At 34.3% G+C, this 22231-nt stretch overlaps 1 protein-coding gene across 3 annotated transcripts in view; it reads left to right on the top strand.

The window, feature by feature from the left end:
• Nucleotides 1-22231, top strand: part of LOC110024214 (protein tesmin/TSO1-like CXC 3) — a 47768-nt gene that overhangs the window by 877 nt on the left and 24660 nt on the right. For 2 of the 3 annotated variants that reach the window (XM_020724037.1, XM_020724038.1), the window contains exons 2-8: nt 3968-4128; nt 4216-4942; nt 8632-9110; nt 9207-9281; nt 17567-17747; nt 17840-17935; nt 18015-18081. In XM_020724037.1, coding sequence (XP_020579696.1) covers nt 3968-4128; nt 4216-4942; nt 8632-9110; nt 9207-9281; nt 17567-17747; nt 17840-17935; nt 18015-18081 — 1786 coding nt within the window. Of the gene's footprint in view, nt 1-216; nt 333-3967; nt 4129-4215; nt 4943-8631; nt 9111-9206; nt 9282-17566; nt 17748-17839; nt 17936-18014; nt 18082-22231 lie in introns of those variants that run through there. The other variant, XM_020724039.1, reaches the window with a different exon arrangement.

Raw genomic sequence — 22231 nt, 5'->3', positions numbered from 1 at the left:
ATATATATATACATTAAATTTATTTATTTTATGTTTTTCTCTTTCGCTTCATAGATTTAAGAACAGAAACCTAGTTACAAGCTTCCTTTCCTCCTTAATGGGCCCTCTTTCTGATTAGAACACATAACCTGTGTTTTTAGTGTTGCGTTCATCTTCATCATTATACTTATTAGAGCGCTTCTTTCTGTATTGTGTTTGACCAGGGTATCCAAGTCTTTTTGTTCTCTTGATTTTTTTTGTTCCTTTTGCAATGGAGGTGAAAGAACCAGCTAGAATTTTGGCTACATTAAGGCCCTGGTGAAAGAGCCTTCTAGTCTATTGGGTTTGCAATGGTTAGTCGGCACCTTTTACCTTAAAATTGTGTTGAATGTGTCTCAATACACTAGTCTATTGGCTACATTAAGGCCCTGGTGATTTCTTTCTCAACAGGCAATTTCAAAAATTACTGTTTAGTTGGGCACTTGGTTGTTGCTTCTGTAGTTGAGTCTCCAATAAATTGAAAAGGTTTACGTAGATTCCTCAAAAATTTTTTAATAAAGCAGTGATGCCTAATATCGAGCAAAAACTTGAGTTGACATTTGCTAGATATGATTTTTTTTTTAAATTTCTAGCTAGACAATTTAAATATTGTTGTATGTAATCCAATAACTGACCCTTATTTATTAGCTTTAGTTTATGTGTTAGATGAGTCTAAATTTATCATTAGATTGGCTCTGTTTTGTAATTTTTTGGTTTTCTGAGAAAGAGAGCATAGAGCAAGAAATTCATGTATGGATACAAGATAGTATTGGGGATTGATTCAAAGAGAACATTGAATTACTCTGGTTAATGAACACCAAATATGTTGGAAAATAGTAAATATTTGACCCAACATCTATAACTTATCCCACCAAGTAGGAGAAGAAAAAAATCTTCTATTTTCTGGGCTATCATCAAGAAAGAAGGAATAGTTTTCAATCCTGCATTGAATAGCTTTGTTTCAAGGTTATTCAACTAGCTTAATTGGTGGTAGTGGCCATATACGTTTCGATTGAAAATACAAGATCATTGGAGTGTATGTCTATTTTATTTTATTTTTTGGATAAAAGTATATAAAAGATATATTCATGTATATAAAACTAAAAAAACAAACATTCATAAGGAGCATAAGTTAAAACCCATGATCCAATCAAATGATTTGATTTAAATAGGCAAGTTGATTTGATTGAGCAAATAACATTTAGATTGTTGAATGTTTACGAAGTGAATGAGAAAAAGCCCAAAATAGTCCCACGACTATTAAAAAGCGTCCAATTTAGTCCCCGAGTTTTAAAATACTCCAATTTCATCCCTGACTATTAAAAATTGTTCCGAATTGGTCCTAAATAAAATTTTTTGTTTAATTTAACAAATTTTTTCACATTTTGAAGGGTAGTTCTGTCTATTTACTAAATTCACCAATTAAACATGTATGGCATGCCGGTTTACACCGGAGGATTCATATGCAAAGTAGTTTCACTTTAAACCTAAATCTTCGATGCTCCTCAACTTGTGCGGCTTCTCCCCTTCTATTTCACCATCGATTGAGAAAACAACTCAAAGCACATATTTATTTGTTGTCTCTTCGGGATAGGTGCATTACTTGCAGTTTTGTGCTCGATTACTTGAACTATTAAATGAATGAGATCCATCCAATCTCACTAAACGCACGTATGACATTCCGATTCTCATTGGAGGATTCATGCGCAAAGCAGTCTCACTTTAAACCTAAATCTTCGATGCTCCTCAACTTGTGCGGCTTCTCCCCTTCTATTTCACCATCGACTGAGCAAGCAACTCAAAGCACATACTCATTCGTTGTTTCTCTACTCGACGGAGCAATCTCTGTCTTCGTCTCTGTCTCCATCCACATTGCTTGCAATGACAACGATAAGACTTCGTTCCATCTAAGTGTGACTTCTCCCCTTCTGTTTCACCATCGATGAAGCAAGCAACTCAAGGCGAGTGCTCATTTGTTGTTTCTTTACTTGACGGAGCAGTCTCAGTCTCAGTCTCCATCCACAATGCTTGCATTGAAGACAAGGCTTTGTCTTCATCCGAGTGCTTGCACATCGTTCATTGCAAACAGAGAGGACTTACTTATGTTGGTTTGACTTGGAGGAGCTGCAACTCCTATCAAGTAAATACGACACTGTAAGTTCACGGAGATGAGTAATTTGTCGAAAAAGATATAATATATGTGGCAAAGTAAATTTTTTAATTAGATTTAAAAGCAGAAAATGGTGAAGAAACGGGCTTTCGAATTTTGTGATGTTTGCTTTTAATTGTATTTGAGCAGGTTTTATTTAGATATTAAGCAAAATTCAGCCTAAATCCAACAAGACATCATATACAATAATTTTTATGCAGGATGTATTTATAAATAACTACATAAATGATAAAAGTATCCTTCAATATCTTGTATGACACTATTAAATTTAATTGAAAATATGATTTAGCATCAATTTGGAACAAATTTCAATAGTTTGGGACTAAATTGAAGCTTCCTAAAACTTTGGTACTAAATTGGACAGTTGTCAACAGTCTGGGGATTATTTTGGGCGTTTACTCGGAAGTAAATTATCATCCAATTCTTCAATTTTGTAATTGTTTCAATTTGCTTTTCTGGTGCAATTAATCAATTTTAATAATTTGAATAAAAGTGGCTTTGTATTACGCGCTTCTTTAATAATTTTTGTAGTCGAATAATAAACTTTTATCCATGCAATTTTTCACTGATTGGTTGAGCAAAGCCATAGATTTTGGTTGATTCAATAGTTGTCTAGCTTCTTTCCTTCGCGGACTGGTATTTTTATTGCATTTGATTTTAGCCTTTAATTTATTCGGGCATGTTTGAGGTTATGTTGAATAATTAATTCATCCGAGTATAAAATCAATTTATTATTGGATTTTAAAGAAGTGTTAAATGTGGCATCTACATCAATTTTCTACATGATTGAGCCTATTTAAATGCTCAATGATGTAGAGAATTGATTTAAATTGCACCACTTTTCTTTGTTAAATTTGTTGGAATATGGCTGTCCTGAATTAGTTTGGTCTTGTACCTACAGTTTCCTAACATGACACTTAAATCTCAATGGAGTTATAGTTTATTAAGCAGATTTATCGAATGAGTTCAAGCTCTTAGCATTTTAGTTTGTTTGCTATGCTATTGTGTTTGATATTATAGATGTCATCAATTTGTGTTTCTACATAATATTTTCAAGGGTCTTGTATAATTTTTTTTTTAATTTTTAATAAACAAGTTGGTTGAAGAGAAGTCTCCTTTAGTTAAGACAATGCTGTCCACCATTTAGTTTTTACAAAGAAGACTGGCTCAACTCAGCTTCAGATTGACGAGCCAATTGATTCTGTTGCTCCTAAAGAGCAAACTAGTTGCAAAGTTCAACTGCTCTTATAATCTCACAGGAATCAGAGAAAACTGGTCATACTTACATCTTTGAGCCGATGGCAAGGTCAAATGCTAAGAAGATAAATTTAAGTATTGAAAGCTGTCATTATTTTTTTCAGCATAGAGTTAACTCATTAGTTATTTAGCAGCTTTGGATTATGTTATGCATTCTTCTGCTTTGCTGTCTCTTGATTCTACTTTGTTTGATATAACTTAAAATTTTTTTCCGGCTCTTCAATTTCTGTTCATTTCTTTCCATTTAAATACTTAGTCCTTCCATTCTGGTTGTGCTGTGGTAGCATAATAATTTGTAGCAAAGCAATTTTAGTTCAAGCGTTTTATGTTTGGTTTGCACTATTTTCTTACTTTTGGCATCAAGCTTTCTTGACAGCACAGTTACATCCTATATTTCTTTGGCACATAAACTGGCTTTCTTTTCTTTATCTAGTTTCTATTATTGGTTTATGAAGCAGTAAGTATTTCTTCTGGTATTTGCTTAAGCTGTGGTTTTATTAGTTACTTTTATGTTTGACTTAGGATTCTCCAGTTTTCAACTTCATCAATAGTTTGTCTCCAATTCAACCTGTTAAATCAGTGCACAGCATACATACATTTCATTCACCTGGTTCTGCTGCTCTTTCTTCGGTTTTTTCTTCCCCCCATGTCAGCTTGCATAAGGAATCTAGATTCTTAATAAGGTAATAATCATACTGCACTACATTCTCTTAAACATGCTTGTTTTGTTATGTATGTGAAGCATGTTTCCATCCCATGTATGCTATTAGGCACCCTTTCCCGGATTCAGTAAAACAGGAAGTCTCTTCTAATAGTTTGGATGAAAACAACTTACATTCTTTGGTTCCAAATGATGCTATACTTTCCACTTCTATCGTGCTTGCCCAAGAAAATTGCAATATAACTTGCTCTCTGAATGAGGCTTCTGTCGATCTTGTGGATGAAAGCTCATCTCAACCTGATTTTTCTCCGTCCGCACAAGTTGATAATGGTAGTCCAAACCATAATACTTTACCTTTCTATGGTGTGAAGTTGGATTTTAAACAGGATATCAGCTGCAGTCCGTCAGAACGGGTTAAGTTTGTTCAAGCTGCTTCAGAAAGCACACAAAATTCGTATGCCAATAACTTTGGCTATGAGGTGAAATTTCCAGCTGTTCAAATGAAGGAAGATGCTTCTGGAAGTGATTGGGAGAACTTAATTTCTGATAATACTGATGATTTGTTTATTTTTGAGCCTGCAACTGGTTCAGAACCTAGCAATTCTGAAGAAAAGGACAATAAAATCTCACTGAATTTACAGCCCAATGCTTCTTGCCTTCAGAATGACCCTCAAGTTTCTTTTACGGATGATGATGATGGAGAGACTCGCCAGGGACATGGAGTGAGCCACATGCTCAATCTATTCTCTACCACTTGCCATGAACCTGAAAATTCTGATGATCTGAATCAGAAAACCGAAGCTGAACTTTGCGATGGCCTAACTTTAGGCTGTAAGGTAACCTGATTCTCTGCATGGCTTTCTTAGCTTAGCTTGTTTGTTTCTCCATGCGTGATATCTCTCTCAAAACTATATTCTGAAATTGATAATTGGTAGCCTTAATCACCTTAAACTGCAATCTGATTGTTTTGAATTGTATTTTTTGCGGACAATGGAGTAGATTTGGTACTTTTTGTACTGTTTTAAGAGATAGAAGGGTTAAATATCAATCCAAGCCTATTGTCAGGATAAGTTTCTGTTAGGTAAGTTAATTTAATAAATATAAGGACTACAGTGAACATAAATTATTGTTTATATCAACACATTGTAGATCATGTCCTATATTTTGAGAGCACACTGCGGATAATTTTGTTTATGCTTGCATCAGTCATGAGGATTGTCATGGAATTTTGAAAGAAGTTATGACAATTTAATTTTTTGTTCTTTTCATTTAGAAAGTAATTTATCTGTAGGATAATTAGTTTTTTTTTGCACTGTTTTAAGAGTTTTATAATTATAGTTGGGGAATTTACATGTATACTACTGTATTATGCATTTTCACATTTAATACCTAACTTTTCATTTACCTATAAAATATGCTAATCTCTAAATCACATAAAAATGCTACCAAAATTAACTTATCTAAAAATTACCTATAAATGTTATTGATATTAAATTTTTTTGAAGTGACATGCATCTTTTTAACGGAATGTTAAGTTGCTGAGAAGAATATTGAGAGGATGAGCACTCATGCCAAGAGAAATCTGTTGAACTTCAGAAGATTTTGTGAACCTATTCCAATAAGTTTTGGGAATATGCTAACTCGAAAGTTAGGTAGTTCTGCAGTTAAGAAATTTGTAATCAAATAGTTTTAATTTTAGCTTCGCCCCAATTATCTGCTGTTGGAGTCACCTCATCTTAATTTTCATAAGTTTTAATTTGTGATTTTTTTGTAGTTGATTCAATGTAGTATGCTTGTAAGTTCTTTTTTTTATTCCTTACCATTCTTTATTGTTTGTATAAAGGAGTGCCACAGCAGGGAAAAAAAGAGAGAGGCTAACTTGGTGTGGTAGAGCCGTAAGAAAGAATGGATAAATTTTGTTTTAGGAGTATTCAAAGGGGAGATTGGGGAGGATTAAGATTTGAGAAAGTTAGAGAGCGAGGAGGAATTAAGGTTGCTTTATTTTTCTTCTTTATAATAGTATATTACCTTTTGTTAAAGAGATATTTGTTTTTTTTTTAAGAAAATAATATTTGAGATAACCGTTTCATCCCGCCCACTGAACTTGTTGATATGCACTTTTTCTAATTCTTTGTGGGTGTTTTGGATCATATATTCATTCATAGTACCCCTCATCTTTTCATGACTTAAGTAGTGTTTCAGAGTTCTTAAATGGATATCGAATTAGTATTTTTTTTTTTATTTATATTTTCTATTAGAAGTTCTCCAATGATTGTATAAATATTATAGAAATGTTGGAAAAAAAAAACACAACATATTTTTTCCACCTTTTGCATGATATTTGGGCTTTATACTATTTATCGCATTTTCATAAGTTGTAGTTTTTATCATTTTTTTGTTTAGAACATACAAGCGTTCGTTGCTACACTTCGCTTTTCTTTTTTTCCCCTTTTTTGTAATTACAACCTTAATTGCCACAAATACTGTCTATTTTTGTAGCTTTCATCACTTCATGTCCACAAATTGGTCATATTATTGCACTTTTCATCCCTGTACTATAATGTTTCATTCCTTTTTTGGTTTACTGTGAACAGAACCATAGTTTTTCCCTCCATGGGTGATAATAATAATATCCACATACCTTGGTTTCTTTTTCTCTTGGAATTGAGGGATGTATTTTAAGTCCAATGAAGAGTTTCAAAGTATTTGTTTAACATATTGATTAAATAGAACTATCTAAATGGTCGTGATTAGTTCATATATTCCTAAAGAGTAGAAGAAAATTGGGTCATTTGGCATGTAAAGACAAAAAGGCTTATTAAGAGCATTTGAAAAACATCTTCAACATGTATTTACACTATAGTATTCTCAGTTGTTATTTCATAGTTTTATGGTTCTAATGTCTCAAAGATGTCCATTTTTAACAGAGGGAATGATCAAAATGGTCCTCTTGACTATTTACAAGGATGAAATGGTTACAGGGGGTCAAATGCTCTTAGATTATGTAAAATGTCAATTTAATTCTCAGGTTATTTAAATAGAAACCAAAATGTTCTTTTGACGGGATTGTTTCAATCTCAATTTAAAGAGTGTAAGAATTGTTATGTTTTTTTTTTAAATAGTTTGGGGGCAACTTGTCCTTTTATATAGTCTGAATTCATTTTAGTTTTTTTCGCATTCTTAGCTTTTAGATCATTGATTTGGAGCTATAGATCATATGACCAACTTCTCTTGTCAGTTTATCTCTTGTATCCCTTATCCTAACAATATTAAAATAATCATGGCATGGCGATTCTTTATTGCTGTGAACTTTGCCTAAAAAAGGTTTTCAAGTTTTATGCTTTGAGGCACGCAAAAAATGCTTCGAGCTTTAATCCTTGTGATCATTAGTGAGATTTATTTCTTTATCATCTGAGGCTTACCCATCTAGGCTTTATGCTTTGAGGCATTTGAAGTAGTGCTACTGCCGAGTTATGGAAAAAATGATATATTACTAATATATGTTTATTATATTATATTTAACATATCAGAAATTAAGTCTAAAAATATCAAGGTGATTTAAGTATGTTTGCTTAATTGTATCACAAATTATTTTAAAATTATATTGGATTTAAGATTCATTAATAGTAAGAAGAAAATTATAATGAATGTAGAAGTTGTCAATGAGATAGAATTAAAGGATAATAAATATGATTCTTTTGAAGAAAATGAAAGAAAGGGTGACACCAATGCGTATCTTGAACTTCATGGTAATGTTTATCTATATTCACATTTCAATTTTCTATTTTATATAATATATTAGATTCAAATTTATGGTTTTCGTATTTATAATAATAAATTAAATTAGCATATCAATGATTAATGTCATATTTATGATTTTTTTAATTCTTTTTTCCTTTTTGGTTTTTGCGGCACGATCCGCTTCAGTGCTTACACCTATTCTTGTTAAGGCAAAACATCTCGATTTTTGATTTTGTATTGTTAAACATTGGCCGTGACTAGTCAATGTGATATGCTCACACACAAATATTTCTTCAAAATATCATCCATGCACTTAAAATATTTACCAACTTGTTATACTTTAGGAAGCTGACTAAGGATTTAAGTGCAGTATTATGTTTTATCTTTCACATTGTGTAGGAACAATTCATGGGGAGGATATCAGGGCTTGTTGAAAAAATGGTTTTAACCTTCTAAAGGGATTTAATTTTTAAGAAAATTTGTTGCAATCTTTAATTTTATCTCTTAGACTTTTTGCTAGAGCGTGCAACTGTAAATAAAAATTTTGTTCAGGTAAAAATTTGTATTTTTCAAAATATAAATTATAAATTTACGTTCACTGCAGTAATGCTGTAGCCAGTTTTACAGGCATCTGTAGCCGCCCCATGCAGGCCCTTTCCCTTATTTTCTTCTGTTGGATTTTGAATTGTATAAAATTTGTATTGGCTTTTGTTTCATTTTTGTCATTCTGTTTTGATTACGTCTTATAGAAAGTATAAAGAGTTCTCTCTCTTTCTTTGTTGAGGCTGACTCTAAACATCATCGGGGAGTGAGGAGGCGTTGTCTTGTTTTTGAGGCGGCTAGTGCTTCTAAAAAGAGCATGAATAGCAATTCAAATGTTCGCCCATCCATCCTTTTGCCAATCAATGCGATGTCTGATTCAGACAATCGGCAGCTAGTGCCTTCAAAATCTTCTGAAGCTCCTGTTCCTTATGTTTTACCTGGAATTGGTTTGCATTTGAATGCTCTTGCAACAACTTCAAAGGATGGATCGATTCCACAGATAATTAGGACTCCTGGGAGAGAATTTATCAGCAGGCGTTGTTCTGTGAAACCTTTTGCTCCTTCAAATTCTTTAGAAAAACAGCAGTTTAAGCTTTCGAAGCTTCATCAATGCCCAGATCTTATTGGTAGTGAAGTTCAGGACAGCCAGACTGTGCATTCTGATGTTTCATTGATACCTGCACTTGGGATTGAAGAATCAACTAGCCCTAAAAAGAGAAGGTATGGACGACTACCTGGCATCTGTTCACTTCACTCTTGCTGTATTTTTTGTGAGCTAAAGGGATACTTTTGAAGTTTCTGACCATTGATGAGCAGGCGTAAGACAGAAAGTAATGGTGAAAATGAAGGCTGCAGACGATGCAACTGTAAGAAGTCTAAATGCTTAAAGTTGTAAGTTTTTTATATCATTTCATTCTCCTCGATTCAAAATTACATTATACAATTTTCTTACTGATCTAATATGAGTGATTTATTGTTTCATGATTTCACGTCAAGGGTAACATATTGGTTTATTATGCCACAAAATTTGATCTAGTATTCTGATTATGTTCTTGAATTGATGTATTTTTTTGTGTCCCATAAACATCTCGGATGCATGCAAGGATTTGGTTCAATTCTGCCACTCAAATAGCAAATCTATTTTATTTAAATGTTGATTAGGGAAGGCGATTCATATTGCTAATGTGAAATCACAACAATTAAACAATAGTTGATTCTTTTCTTCAGCAGTTCAGTATCACTTGACCTCCCACCTTGTCTCTCATAGCTTTAGGGAATTGGATAAGAGAATACTGATGCAATACAAAACAAATGCTAAACTTATTTTATCTTAATGTTGATTAGGGTGGGCGATTCATATTGCTAATGTGAAATCGCAACAATGAAAAAATAGTTGATTCTTTTCTTCAGCAGTTCAGTATCACTTGATCCTCCCACCTTGTATCTCATAGGTTTAGGACATAGATAGGGAACACTTATGCAATACAAAACAAACGCTAGGCTTAATTTTGATCTGCTCTCTTTAGACTAGCCTTGTTGATTAAATACACTCTGAAGAAGTTTTGTACCTTCAATAAGGGCGCTTTCTTGTATATCTGTTCTTTGTTTGTTGTTGTTCTTTTCAAGAACCTGTTTTGACCTTCTTGGCTCTAGTGCTGATTATTGTTGAGCTCATTATCAGTGCTTGATGGCTTAAAGCACATGATCCTGTGGTTTTTGGGTAGAAAATCCTCAAAGCTAAAAGTATTTTAATTTTGGATCCCAAATGCGTCCTCTTTTTATCTAGTCTTTTATCTCAATAACTTATAAGTTAGTCATCAAAAAGGTTTTGGAATCCTGGAAAATCGAAGAACCAAGACCATATCAGAGGAAGGCATATAAAGCTTTGGCGAAACACCTAGTTAAAGGATAATAAGAAGCATAAGTACTCCACAAGCTCTTTTCTTGATTTTTGGATAGACAGGCTTTTGGACTATTAAGTATTTGCTAACATTAATATAAGCCCCACAAGTCCACACAAATAATCACAACATCAAAGATGAATAAGAAATGTGGTGCCACACATATTATGTTTGAGATGCGTTGATTGCAACTGAAATTGCTTGAAATGCCTCCTCTGTTGAATAAAACATGTAGTTACATAAGACAAGCATCAAACGTGATGACACGTGGGTCGTGGCTAATTCACCTTAAACACCGTCAAAGTTGGCGAAACTAACACTGCTTTTGGAATGAAATTTGCCGCTGCACACACTGTCAAAATTTTTCAAATGAGACCTTTCACGGTCGGTTAATTCAACCTTATTGAAAACAGCAAACTGCAAATACGATGCACACAAAATATGTTTGAATTTCCTTGATGGTCACAAAAATTGGTCAAATGAAGTCCATTCGCAAAATTGATTGTCCTCATTCATCCAAAATATCAAAAGAATCAAAAATAGACACCCATATTATCAATCCCATCACGAATGCAAACATGATTTTTTTTTACATGCGAGATTGATGACACATGTTGGCGAGTGAACAAGGAACAGACACACACACTCATGTAATTTTAGTAAAAATTAGCACATGAATCTAATTATATAAGAATGATGTCTCAAAATTTGTGTAGGCTTATTGCTCCAAATTTGTTGTCATCGACCTCGCATTAATGCATAACACTCTAAAATAAGTACCCATGCGTGATGTTATAAGGCGGCGGGGAAAAATTATAAAATCAAGTACTCGTGTATTTTGTAATGATTAAAGTCTTGCATGACTGATGCTTTAAATACTTCATGTGATAAATTTCAATTAAAATTACAATAATGAATAATTATAAATATTACAGATAAAATTATTGATTATGTTTGTGTTGAATGCACTCATTAAGTGGAGTGGTTCATCCTTAAAAATTAATGCATAAACTTGCAAACATAAACACTCCAAGTAATTTTCCCTGATAATTATGATTTTAAATAAAATTCTCATCCAAAGAGGACATTTTCATCATATATATTAAATCTTGATAAATTCTAGAAGGATTTAGATAACTTAAGATTATATAGGTTCCGTTTGGGGTAGTTTATTTGGTGCAGTGCATTTTGAAAACACAGCCAAGCTCGTTGGTTTGTGTGTTCGCTCTGCTTATCCGAATATGCTGTCTGGGATTTTTAATAAATGCGACTGCACGCTCGACCCCGCGACCCGCGTTCTTTTGTAGGTCTATTACCTGCGTGCCCTTACTCGACCTCCGACCACATTTTTTTGCCCTAAGTGCCTCCTCGCTCGCCTCTCTCCCTCGATTGCTCATCTCTTGTGCTTAGCGTTGTCTTTCACTTCTTCCTCCTCCCTTCGATCTCTGGTTACTGTGCTCTGTAAGTAATTCCTGTAGTAATTGTCGATGAACTGACTTTCTTTATGCGATTTTTGGCTCTCTGATTTGCAATTTGTTGCGACAGTTTCGTGATATTCATGATTTGTGATTTATGATTTGTCATTTGCAGTCTTGTTGGTTATGGATTTGGATCTTGCAAAAAAAAAAAAGAAAAACCAAATGTGGAGTGCTGTTTTGGAGACTGAATGAAAGTTTTTGCTTGATTTGTTGAGTATGAATCTGATAAATGGACGAAAGAGGTTGCTTCATTGTCTCGGGTTTGCTGTTTGAAAAATGTATGAACCGATCAATCTGCTATATAAGTAGCTATACAAAAGAAATAGAATTGTGAGTGTTGGTTTTATTTCCAATTGAGGCAATTTAAATCTTTCATTTCATGGAGAAGAGCTTTCTATTATATATTCACTCATCAATTTACCATATAAATTGTTATACAGAAGTAATAGAATTGTGAACTTTGGTTTCATTTCCAACTGAGACAATTTTAATCTTTCATTTTTAGGGGTAAATTTTATAAGACTCAATTCTGTGCAACACATAACATTCATATCTTTCAAATCTTAATTATCATATCAAACATACCATCTCTTATTTTTGTGTAATGTCTGTTCTATAATTTCATCTATTTTAAAAAATTTTGACTCGAGACATATGTAAAACTCTTATCTTATTTTTTTGTTGTAACTTATGTGCATCATCGTCTTCGCGAGCGGCGTCTTCATCGCGTCTTCATCACGAAACAGTCACAATCAGAGCTAATTAGGACGGGCGATCTGTTCATCATCAAAATCGTCGCTGCTTCCCTCGCCAGCTGCTCCGTGGGTTGCGGCTTACCCGTGCGTGCAGGGAGAGCGGATGACGTGCGTGCAGGGAGAGCGGATGGCGAAAAAGTCGGGAGCTACGCTGCTGCTTCATGAGTTGCAGCTTACTCGTGGGAGTAGGAGGCGGGAGTAGCTTCGAAAGAAGGAAGTTCTGGAGTCTTTTGCGTTTTGCGATCTCGTCCAGTAGTTGCTCTTCCCGAGCACAAGAGTGGAAGAGGGGAGTTTCGGAGATCTCTGCGCATCCCATGCATCCCGAGCGGAGAAGGGACTCCCACAGCTTTAACAGAAGGGAAACTAGCTATTCAATCGTTGCTTTCCCGTGAGCCCTAATTGCAACAACTGGGAGCTTCAAAGCGATTCCTTCATTTGCTATGAAGCAAAGGAGAAGTGCAGACTCCAGGGTGTGTAGGAACAGGGATGTTCAAGTGGCTTAGTGTGGAATAGATTCTGACAAGGGCTTAGATCAGGCATATAAAGCAAAGAATAATTATATTGAGGATGTTAGGTGACAGAGATATTCTGAGGGGTAAATGATTGTAACTTCTGGGCAAGATGAATTCTGTAATTCTGAAGGTTTTGGTCGAGCTCATACAGGGAGTTAGTGTCTCGATAGGAGTTATTACCTCAACACGTGTTTTGGTTCAGCCGAGTGGTTTTCCAGGAATGAGATCAAATTTGGCTGTCTTGAGCTCGGGTAGGACAAATGCTCAGGGGGAAACCAGCAGGTGCTACAATTGCAGAGTTGTGGGACACTTGAGCAAGGTGTGTCCAAATCTACCCTAGGAGAGAGAGACGGGGCGACGTGGACAGTCTTGAGGTCGTGGTCGTAATCATGAGTGCCAAAGGGGTAAAAGAGGAGGCTACCGGGCAAGTGTGATGGTTGCTAAGAACGAGGGAGAGATAGGGGTGGCCTTTATTGATGATGATCATGAGTTACTGGAGATGTTGAAGAGGAAGCAAAGAGCAACATATGATATCACTGGGGATGCATCCACCTTATCGTCATCCAAGGGAAACACTGCGAGTTATACTCACTCAGTCAACAGTTATCGTGATACACATGCTTCTGCCTCTATATCCACCACAAGTTCACTAAAATGGATAGTAGATTCTTGTGCATCTTGACATATGATAGTTGCCACTAGTGAGTTCTCTTTCTATATTCACCTAGCAGTTCTAGAGAGCATTCAGATCGCTGATGGTACAATACAACTTTTGGTTGGTAAGAGAATAGTCAAGTGTTTCAATTTTATTACTTTGTCCAATATTTTGCATGCTTCTTCTTTTCTAGTGAACCTTTAATTCATTAGTGCCATTATACTCCAACTAAAAGATGTTGTTTCATTTGATATTCCAAAGGTGATTTTTCAGGAGAAGGGAATTGGCAGGAAGCTTAGGGCTGACATGTGCCCATAATGGACTTTGGTACTTGGATAGAGTGGGGATGGACTTAGCCTTGACATCCATGGTCGAGATTGCTGGAGCATGAGGATTTGAGAAGAGTATATGTATTGCTGCTACATCGCAGGCACATAGGACACTTGTTGTTTAGTTTATTTAGTTGTTTGTTTCCATCCTTTTTTGAAAAGATGAGTAAGGAGAAAATAGTGTGTGATGCTTGTAAGTTTGGCAAGCTCACTAGGAGCTCTTATGTGAGTTTTGAGAATAAGAGCTCTGGTATGTTTGATTTGATACATTCTAGCACCAAATGAAGTAGCAGAGAGGAAAAATCGACATCTTCTATAGGTAGCCCGGAGCATGAGGATGACAATGAATGTCCCACAACACTAATGAGCAGAAACTGTGTTGACAACCGCTCAATTGATTAGTAGAATTTCCTCAAGAGTACTGGAATGAAAGTTTCCTTGTCAGATGTTGAAATAAGATAATAATGATATCTTTCTGTTGAAGGTATTTGGATGTGTATGCTTTGTGAAATACATTAGGCCATCTGTAGAGAAGTTAGATCCCAGAGCTGTGAAATATTTTTCGTGGGTTATTCTGCTACTCAGAAAAGTTATGTTTGTTAGAGTTCGATTGAGAAGAAACTCTTTGTGAGTATGTATGTGTCATTCAAAGAGTTTGAATAATACTACACTCTGGAGGTAATTTCACCATTTGGTGACATAACAGACCCCGGAGTTGTGAGGCAAGAGAGAGTAAATAGTAGTGGTGCAAGTGGGATCGATGTCATGTCTTGTGATATGGGATGAATCAACTTTGGCGACGAAAATGAGAGATTGAACTTAGAGGTGGTGGGATTCCAACTGATGGTGAGCTAAGGGTGTATACACGGAGAAAGAAAAAAACTAAGGGAACAAATTCTGCAATGCCAACAAGTCCCTTGTCTTGGTCTTCCACAACTCTTGAGAAACCTACACCATCTACCTTTGATTCAAAATTCTCAGGTGATATTATTCCTCCTACTCCTATCTTTACAATGTTAAGGAGGACCTCCTAATTGTTTTGGGTGGGAACTTCACATTGCGAACTTTATTTTTTATTCTAACATCCACTTTTGCATGGAGCATTCATTGCATCATTGAACTTTATTTCTATACTAAAGTGTTGGAAGGTTGCTAAAGAGAATCCCAAGTGGAAAGCGACGATGCATGAAGAGCCTGGAGCTCTTGATAAAACCCGAACATGAGGGATTGTACCACTACCAGTTGGGAATAATGCACCTGGATGTAAGTGGATCTTCACGATAAAACAAACTTTAGAAGGGACGGTGGAGATGTACAAAGCACAACTAGTGATAAAATGATACAATTTTACATGTGGTATTGACTACGATGAAACCATTGCACCAATTCCGAAGATGAGCATGATGAGGACACTGGCTTCTCTAGCAGTGAATTGTGGATGAAAACTCCACCAACTGGATGTTAATAATGTTTTTCTTCACGGGGTGCTACTGAAGAAGGTATATATGAAGATACTACCAGGATTCAGTACATGCCAGATAGTGGGCAATGTGTGTAGGTTTAGGAAGTCACTGTATAGCTTAAACCAGTCTCCTCTTGTCTGGTTTGACTAGTTTAGAATGACGATGGTTGGCATGAGATATCAGCAGATCAATGCAGACCATACGATGTTCTTTCGACAACGCGATGATTACACAATCATACTTGTTGTGTTTGTGGATGACATAATTATCATTGCTGATGATCAAATAGAGATTGCTCAACTGAAGGAAAGATTAAAGAAATAGTTTGAGGTAAAGAATTTGTGATAACTTAGATACTTTCTTGGGATTGAAGTGACCCATGGATCTGAGGGGTTGGTACTATCCCATAGAAAGTATGTACTGGATTTTCTCACGGAGACATGTATGCGGGAGTGCAAACCAACAATCTCTCCAATGGATCATAAGGTCAAGCTCAGTACAAACTTAGGTGAATCAGTTGATCATGAGAGGTACCAGAGGCTGGTGGGCTGCTTGAATTATCTGTGCTACACTCAACCCGATATCTCTTTTGCAGTAAGTGTGGTGAGCTGCTACATGCAGGATCCAAGAAGGGGCCATATTGATTTAGTGTACCAGGTTCTTAGGTATCTGAGGAGCGCATTAGAGAAATTGTTAATATTCAGTAAGAACGAGCATATAAATTTTGAGGGCTTATGTGATTCTGACCGAGCAAGTTGTGCTGATGACATACAATCTACATCAGGATACTACATGTTTGTAGGTGACAACTTGGTCTGGTGGAAGAGCAAGAAATAGTCAATTGTAGCAATATCAATAACAAAAACATAATACAAAGCCATGACATTAGAAGTTGCTGAGATGATGTGACTGAAAGCCTAGTTGGTTGAACACAAATGGATCAGGGAACTCAATTGAAGTTGTGGTGTGACGACAAGTCAACAATCAGTATTGCTAACAACCCAATGCAACACGATAGATCTAAACATGTGGGGATTGATATATTCTTCATCAAGGAGAAGTTGAATAACGAATTTTTGGAACTAAGTGATGTGGCTACTGGAGAGCAGGTGGCAGACTGCTTCAATAAAGAATTTAGTTCAACGGAGTTAGCTAGATTATGTAACAAGATGAGTTTAGTGAATATCTTTCACTCATTTTGATGGGGAGTGTTGTGAGTTATGTGTAATTAGAGGGTTTTATTGAGTTTATTTGTTAAACATTGTAACACTTATTTAAACAAATATGTTGAAATGAAATAGCAATTTTTTCAAGAGCAATCAATTCTTTACTTTTTAATGAAGTTTTGACTTATTAAAGCTACTTCTCAATAATGTATTGGAAGGAATATTTGAATCTTATTTTGGCTCCAAATTATGAATAGTTGCCCAAAATTCATGCTAGGACATTGTGAATGATTAGTTCTAATAAATTGCATATATTGTTCAATTTTTTTGAATTGGCATTTAAGTACATATAAAATTAATTGGAAAAAAAAAAAAAAAAAAACTACAATAACAAACCCAAAAATTGCCTCTAGTTATCCTACCATTTGATCTTGTCATGGTTTATGTGATGGGGGCAATTCATGTGCTTTTTCTTTCCTTTCTTTTAATATATATTTATGAGAGAAGATGTTCTAATAAGCAATGAATTGGTTGCGTACAATTTTACTTATCTGGCACTTTCTCCAGCCCTCCTTGGTCTGATTGCCTTCAACAAAAACTTTCCAGCCTTTGCACTCATGCGGGCGCTCTGCTCTGTGAATATCATCTGTTTATGCCTTCAAGAACTAAGCATTTACTTATTTGAGAATCTTCTCTCCTTTGCACTCCTACAAGCTTTGCTATGTGAATATCTTCCTGTTATTCCTGTTGATTTGGTTTTCTTTTTAGCTTTTGTTTTAGTTTTATGTGATCTGTTTTCCTTGGCAGAGTTTAGATTTTTTTTTGCTTCACGGCTAAGTTTTTTTGTTTGTCAACCCAAGTTAATTATTTCAATGACGAAATTATCTACCTCATACCTCATTGTATATCTTTGGCAGATACTGCGAGTGCTTTGCTGCTGGAGTGTATTGTGTTGAGCCATGCTCATGTCAAGGGTGCTTAAATAAGCCTGTTCATGAAGAAACTGTTCTTGCTACCCGTAAGCAGATTGAATCACGTAATCCTCTTGCATTTGCCCCTAAAGTTATTAGAACTTCTGAGCATGATCAGGAAATTGGGGTAGGAAACCAAAAATTACAAGCTTTTTTTTAATTTAATTTTTTTTGTTTGCTAGATTAATAATCTAATAAGCTTCTTTATGATGCCCATAGGAAGAGAGCAACAAGACCCCAGCTTCTGCGAGGCATAAAAGAGGATGTAATTGCAAGAAGTCAAGTTGCCTAAAGAAATACTGTGAATGTTATCAGGTTTTTGATCTTTATTTAACTATCACCAAACTATTAGGGCTATCTATTTTCTGATATGTATGTATGGTTTCCATCAAAGGGAGGCGTTGGATGCTCTTTTAGCTGTCGATGTGAGGGCTGTAAAAATGCATTTGGAAGGAAAGAAGGTAAGCTTCTCGCTTCTCTTTTTTTATGTTATCTCAGTGAAGAATACTTTCTCTATATCTTCTGGTAATCCTCTTAAACTTAACATTATTTTTATGCTACTTGCTGTGAGATTGTCAAACATGGTAATTTTACGTTTGGTGCCTAAGATACTCCCTCTCATTTTAATAGTGAGATTGCTTGAGCTCAAAGCGCCTTTGTATATTAGTTTATATAATTAAATATTTTTTCCCTTTTTTTAGAAGATATAATTCATATCGTATCTAATGAATGTAGGCTATTCATTGGCATGAATGCTGGTTTGAGGTATTGTATGCAGGTTGAAGGGAATAAAAGTATATTTAATGATATCATTTTTTACAATTAAATGTAATATCATTGTAGTAGATGAAGATATCCATAGCTTATTATTTTACTCAGTTGTTTATTTGAAATATTTATTTTTAATTGTTATTTACATAATTTGAATATGATTGATTTAAGCATATTTATTTAGAAATAAATCCGATATCACAAAAATTTTTATAATACTCAATTTAAGAAGTTTATAATTGTGAAATTGGTTCAAGTAAATAAAATATTATGGTGAAGTTTAATTCAATGCAAAGTTGTTTGAAATTCTATTTTATAAAGTTGTGCAGGTAGCTAGTTATTATTGAATGTTTCTGTCATAACCCTACCTGATAGCTTAAAATTAATCAAGTAAGGAACTGCGATAACTTTCTTTTATGATACAATAATTCATCATAACTTTCAATAATAAATAGAGCCATTAAAAATCACAAGTACACTAAACAAAATTTCAATTCATCCGAAATATAAATATAGATTGGAAGTAAAACATTATCACAATCCAAGTATCAATAGTCCAATATTTCTTAAAATTGAAGAACATAAGATCTCAAAGTAAAATAAACAACCTATTTTCTAGTATCAATAGTTCTTCTGTAAACCAAACCCCTCATGTCAGTTATATCAATCTAGTATTTTATCTGAAAGAAATAATTAATTTAAATAGAAAGTTTACCACAACTTATTGAGATTTCAATCTTATTATACATTAAATTAATATGCAAAATTTATGGAGGAACGATCAAAAGAAATATACTTCGTCACTTAATCATACAGTAAGTTTTCATTTTAAATTTAGTTTTTTTTGTTTTATCAATTTAAATATTTATCATTTTTATTTTTTTAACAATTTATATCAGGATTACTGTCATACCCAAAGATATCCCAAAAAATTATACACGTAGGTACTCTCAAAATTTTGTACTCAAAGATATACCATTACCATTCTCATTTTCTTTTTCATGCACGAGTACATTACATTTACTTCCAGCATCATCTGAGGCTAAATCCTAACGAAATTAAGTCTTTACTTATCATTTTTTATCAATTTAAAATATTTCAATGTACTTTCATATTTCTATTATTTTCCTCCCATTTGCCAATCATCTTTCAAATCTTTAAAATGCAAATCATACATAAAATATTTATTTTTAAAACAATATTGCAAGCTCATTTTGCATCAACTTTAAATATAGCTTCTAAATCAATCATTAATCTAATTCTAATAAAAAAAAATATTCAACATTGACTTAAATGACTTCTTTACCAGCTTAATCCTCTGATTTCTTCCTTTTATTATCACCTTCTTTTTGAGTCTACCTCTTTTGCCCAGTCGACAATCCAAAGCCCTAATTCAATACATCAGTTTTTATAACTACTATTTAAATTTATTAAATCATACTTAATAACATCTATCTAATTAAACAAAATATTTTATATAAATAAATGCCCAAACTCTTACCTTACCAAAGTTTGCTTGGGTCGATCTCTCATCTCCCTTAGCTCGCACACTTCACCAACTTCTTCTTTAAAGCTAAAATTTGTATATTTTGAGTTGTGATTTAATTATACTTTTTATTAACATTGCATAAGTAAACACACACGCGCACACACACACACACTTATATATGTTGAATTCAATAATAAATAACCTAATAAAACCCTAGCATACCTTATACTCTGGTTGGTTGCTCTTCTGCAAACATGTAAGGCTTGCTAATTCTTTCTTCCTCTTCTCATCTTGTTCTCGCACCCAACACAGTGTCACATATCTCTTCTACTTCCTTTTTTTCGATGAGACACTGAACCAAGAATGGCAACACACGAGCTTCTTCCCTTCCTTCTTCCTTCAAACTTGGCTCAACTCCAGTATCGGTACGCGTGAGATGATCTTCTACCTTATTCTCCTTCATCTAGTGAACATCATTGCCTCTTCCTTTGACTTCAGCGCAAAACATTACCCTCAATGTAGCCTCCAAAGAAAACGAGCGCTTCTCCTTCAAGCATTAAGCCACTCACCCCCTCTTAATTCTTCTGCCAATAAGAGTGTTTCCTCTTCATCATTTCTTACCTCTTTTTCTTCTTTCTTCTCCGGTTTCTGCTTTCACTCGTTCTTTGTTTCGATTGATTTGAATGGGTCATGCGACTCTTAAAGACGAAACCTGTAGAGTTGCTTACCCCTTAACTGCTTATTTGATTAGTATTAATATTATTATTATTATCATTATCATTATATTTATCTTTTAATAAATTTCAGTTATTACAATTTCCCTCTTATAAAATTTTTCCCTTAAAAATTTTAAAGGTTAATGGAAAAACATACCTTACCTGAGAGTTGGTGATATCTTTCTTGTATATCAAAAGTTATCTCCCCAGTAGCATCATTTTCTGATTTGAGCTTGCATAAAATTTTAACAAATGGAGTCTCTCTATTACTAAGTTCCTTCACATCATAATACAAAATTCTCTTAAGCTCCCTAATACAAGTCATATGAGGTTGTATCTCTATTAAATATATAACAATTCTATTGGACTCATTAACAATATACTTCATAAGTGAAGATATATGAAAAATATTATGCACTCTTTGCATATTAGTTGGTAAAGTTAATTTGTAAGCCACATTTTCAATCATCTTCACAATCTCATATATACCTACATATCGTGGACTCGATTTTTCTATCTTCCCAAAATGTTGCACATCCTTCAATGGACTGACTTTGATAAATAGAAACCCTCCAACTTCAAACTCCACTTGTCTGTGCTTGGCATCATAATATTTTCTTTGTTTATCCTACACAGCTATTAGTCTGTCTCTGATAAATCTAATCTTTTTAGCAGCATCATCAATCAATTCAACTCTAATGACCTTTCTTTCACCTGCTTTAGCCCAACGGAATGGTGTCTTGCACTTTTTTCCATACACAGTTTTATATGGAGCCATTCCAATACTAGCTTGGTAATTTCTATTGTAAGCAAACAATACCAAGTGTATATGTGATTCTCATTCTCTACCAAAATCAAGGACATATAATTTTGATAGATCTTCCAAAGTCTGAATAGTCCTTTCTAACATGCCATCTTTCTGAGGGTGAAAGACTGTACTGAAATTTAAATTGATGCCCAAAATCTTCTGAATATTCTTCTACAATCTGGAAGTAAATCTTTCATATTCGTTCTAGAAAATAAATTGACACTCCATGTAACCTTATAATTTGATTCACGTATAGTTTGACTAACTTCTCAACAGGTTTTGTTTGTCTAACGAACAAGAAATGGACAGACTTAGTCAAACTGTCAACAATTACCCAAATAACTTTACGACCATGTGGCATCCTAGGCAAGTCAATCACGAAGTTCATAATAGTCTCCTATCATTTTCACTTCGAAATTGATAAGTAATAACTGACCCTAGGATGTTGATGTTTTGCCTTTTCTCACTGACATGTAAGACATTTAGCCACAAATTTTACAACACTCATCTTCAATCCTGACCCCCAAAAATGTTTTAACCACAAATTTTGCAACTCATCTTCAATTCTAACCACCAAAATGTTTTGTTACGCTCCCGATACATTTTATTACTCTCTGGGTGAATAATATAGCTAGCAAAATATCCCTCATCTAGAATTTCCTTCCTTTTGTTATCAACATTTGAACATAAAAATTTCTTTTTTTTATTTCAACCGTACATCCATATTTAACATATACTTCTCTAAATTTACATCCTTGACCTGATCCAAAATCTTCTGAACTGTGATATCCGTGTCGGCGCTTAAAAGGAAAAGGGGGGGAAGGGAA

This window comes from Phalaenopsis equestris, unplaced genomic scaffold (genome assembly GCF_001263595.1).
Source record: "Phalaenopsis equestris unplaced genomic scaffold, ASM126359v1 Scaffold000251, whole genome shotgun sequence".
Classification (NCBI taxonomy): domain Eukaryota; kingdom Viridiplantae; phylum Streptophyta; class Magnoliopsida; order Asparagales; family Orchidaceae; genus Phalaenopsis; species Phalaenopsis equestris.
The sequence above is the reverse complement of the archived record's forward strand: the minus strand, read 5'-3'. Positions and strand labels throughout refer to the sequence as shown.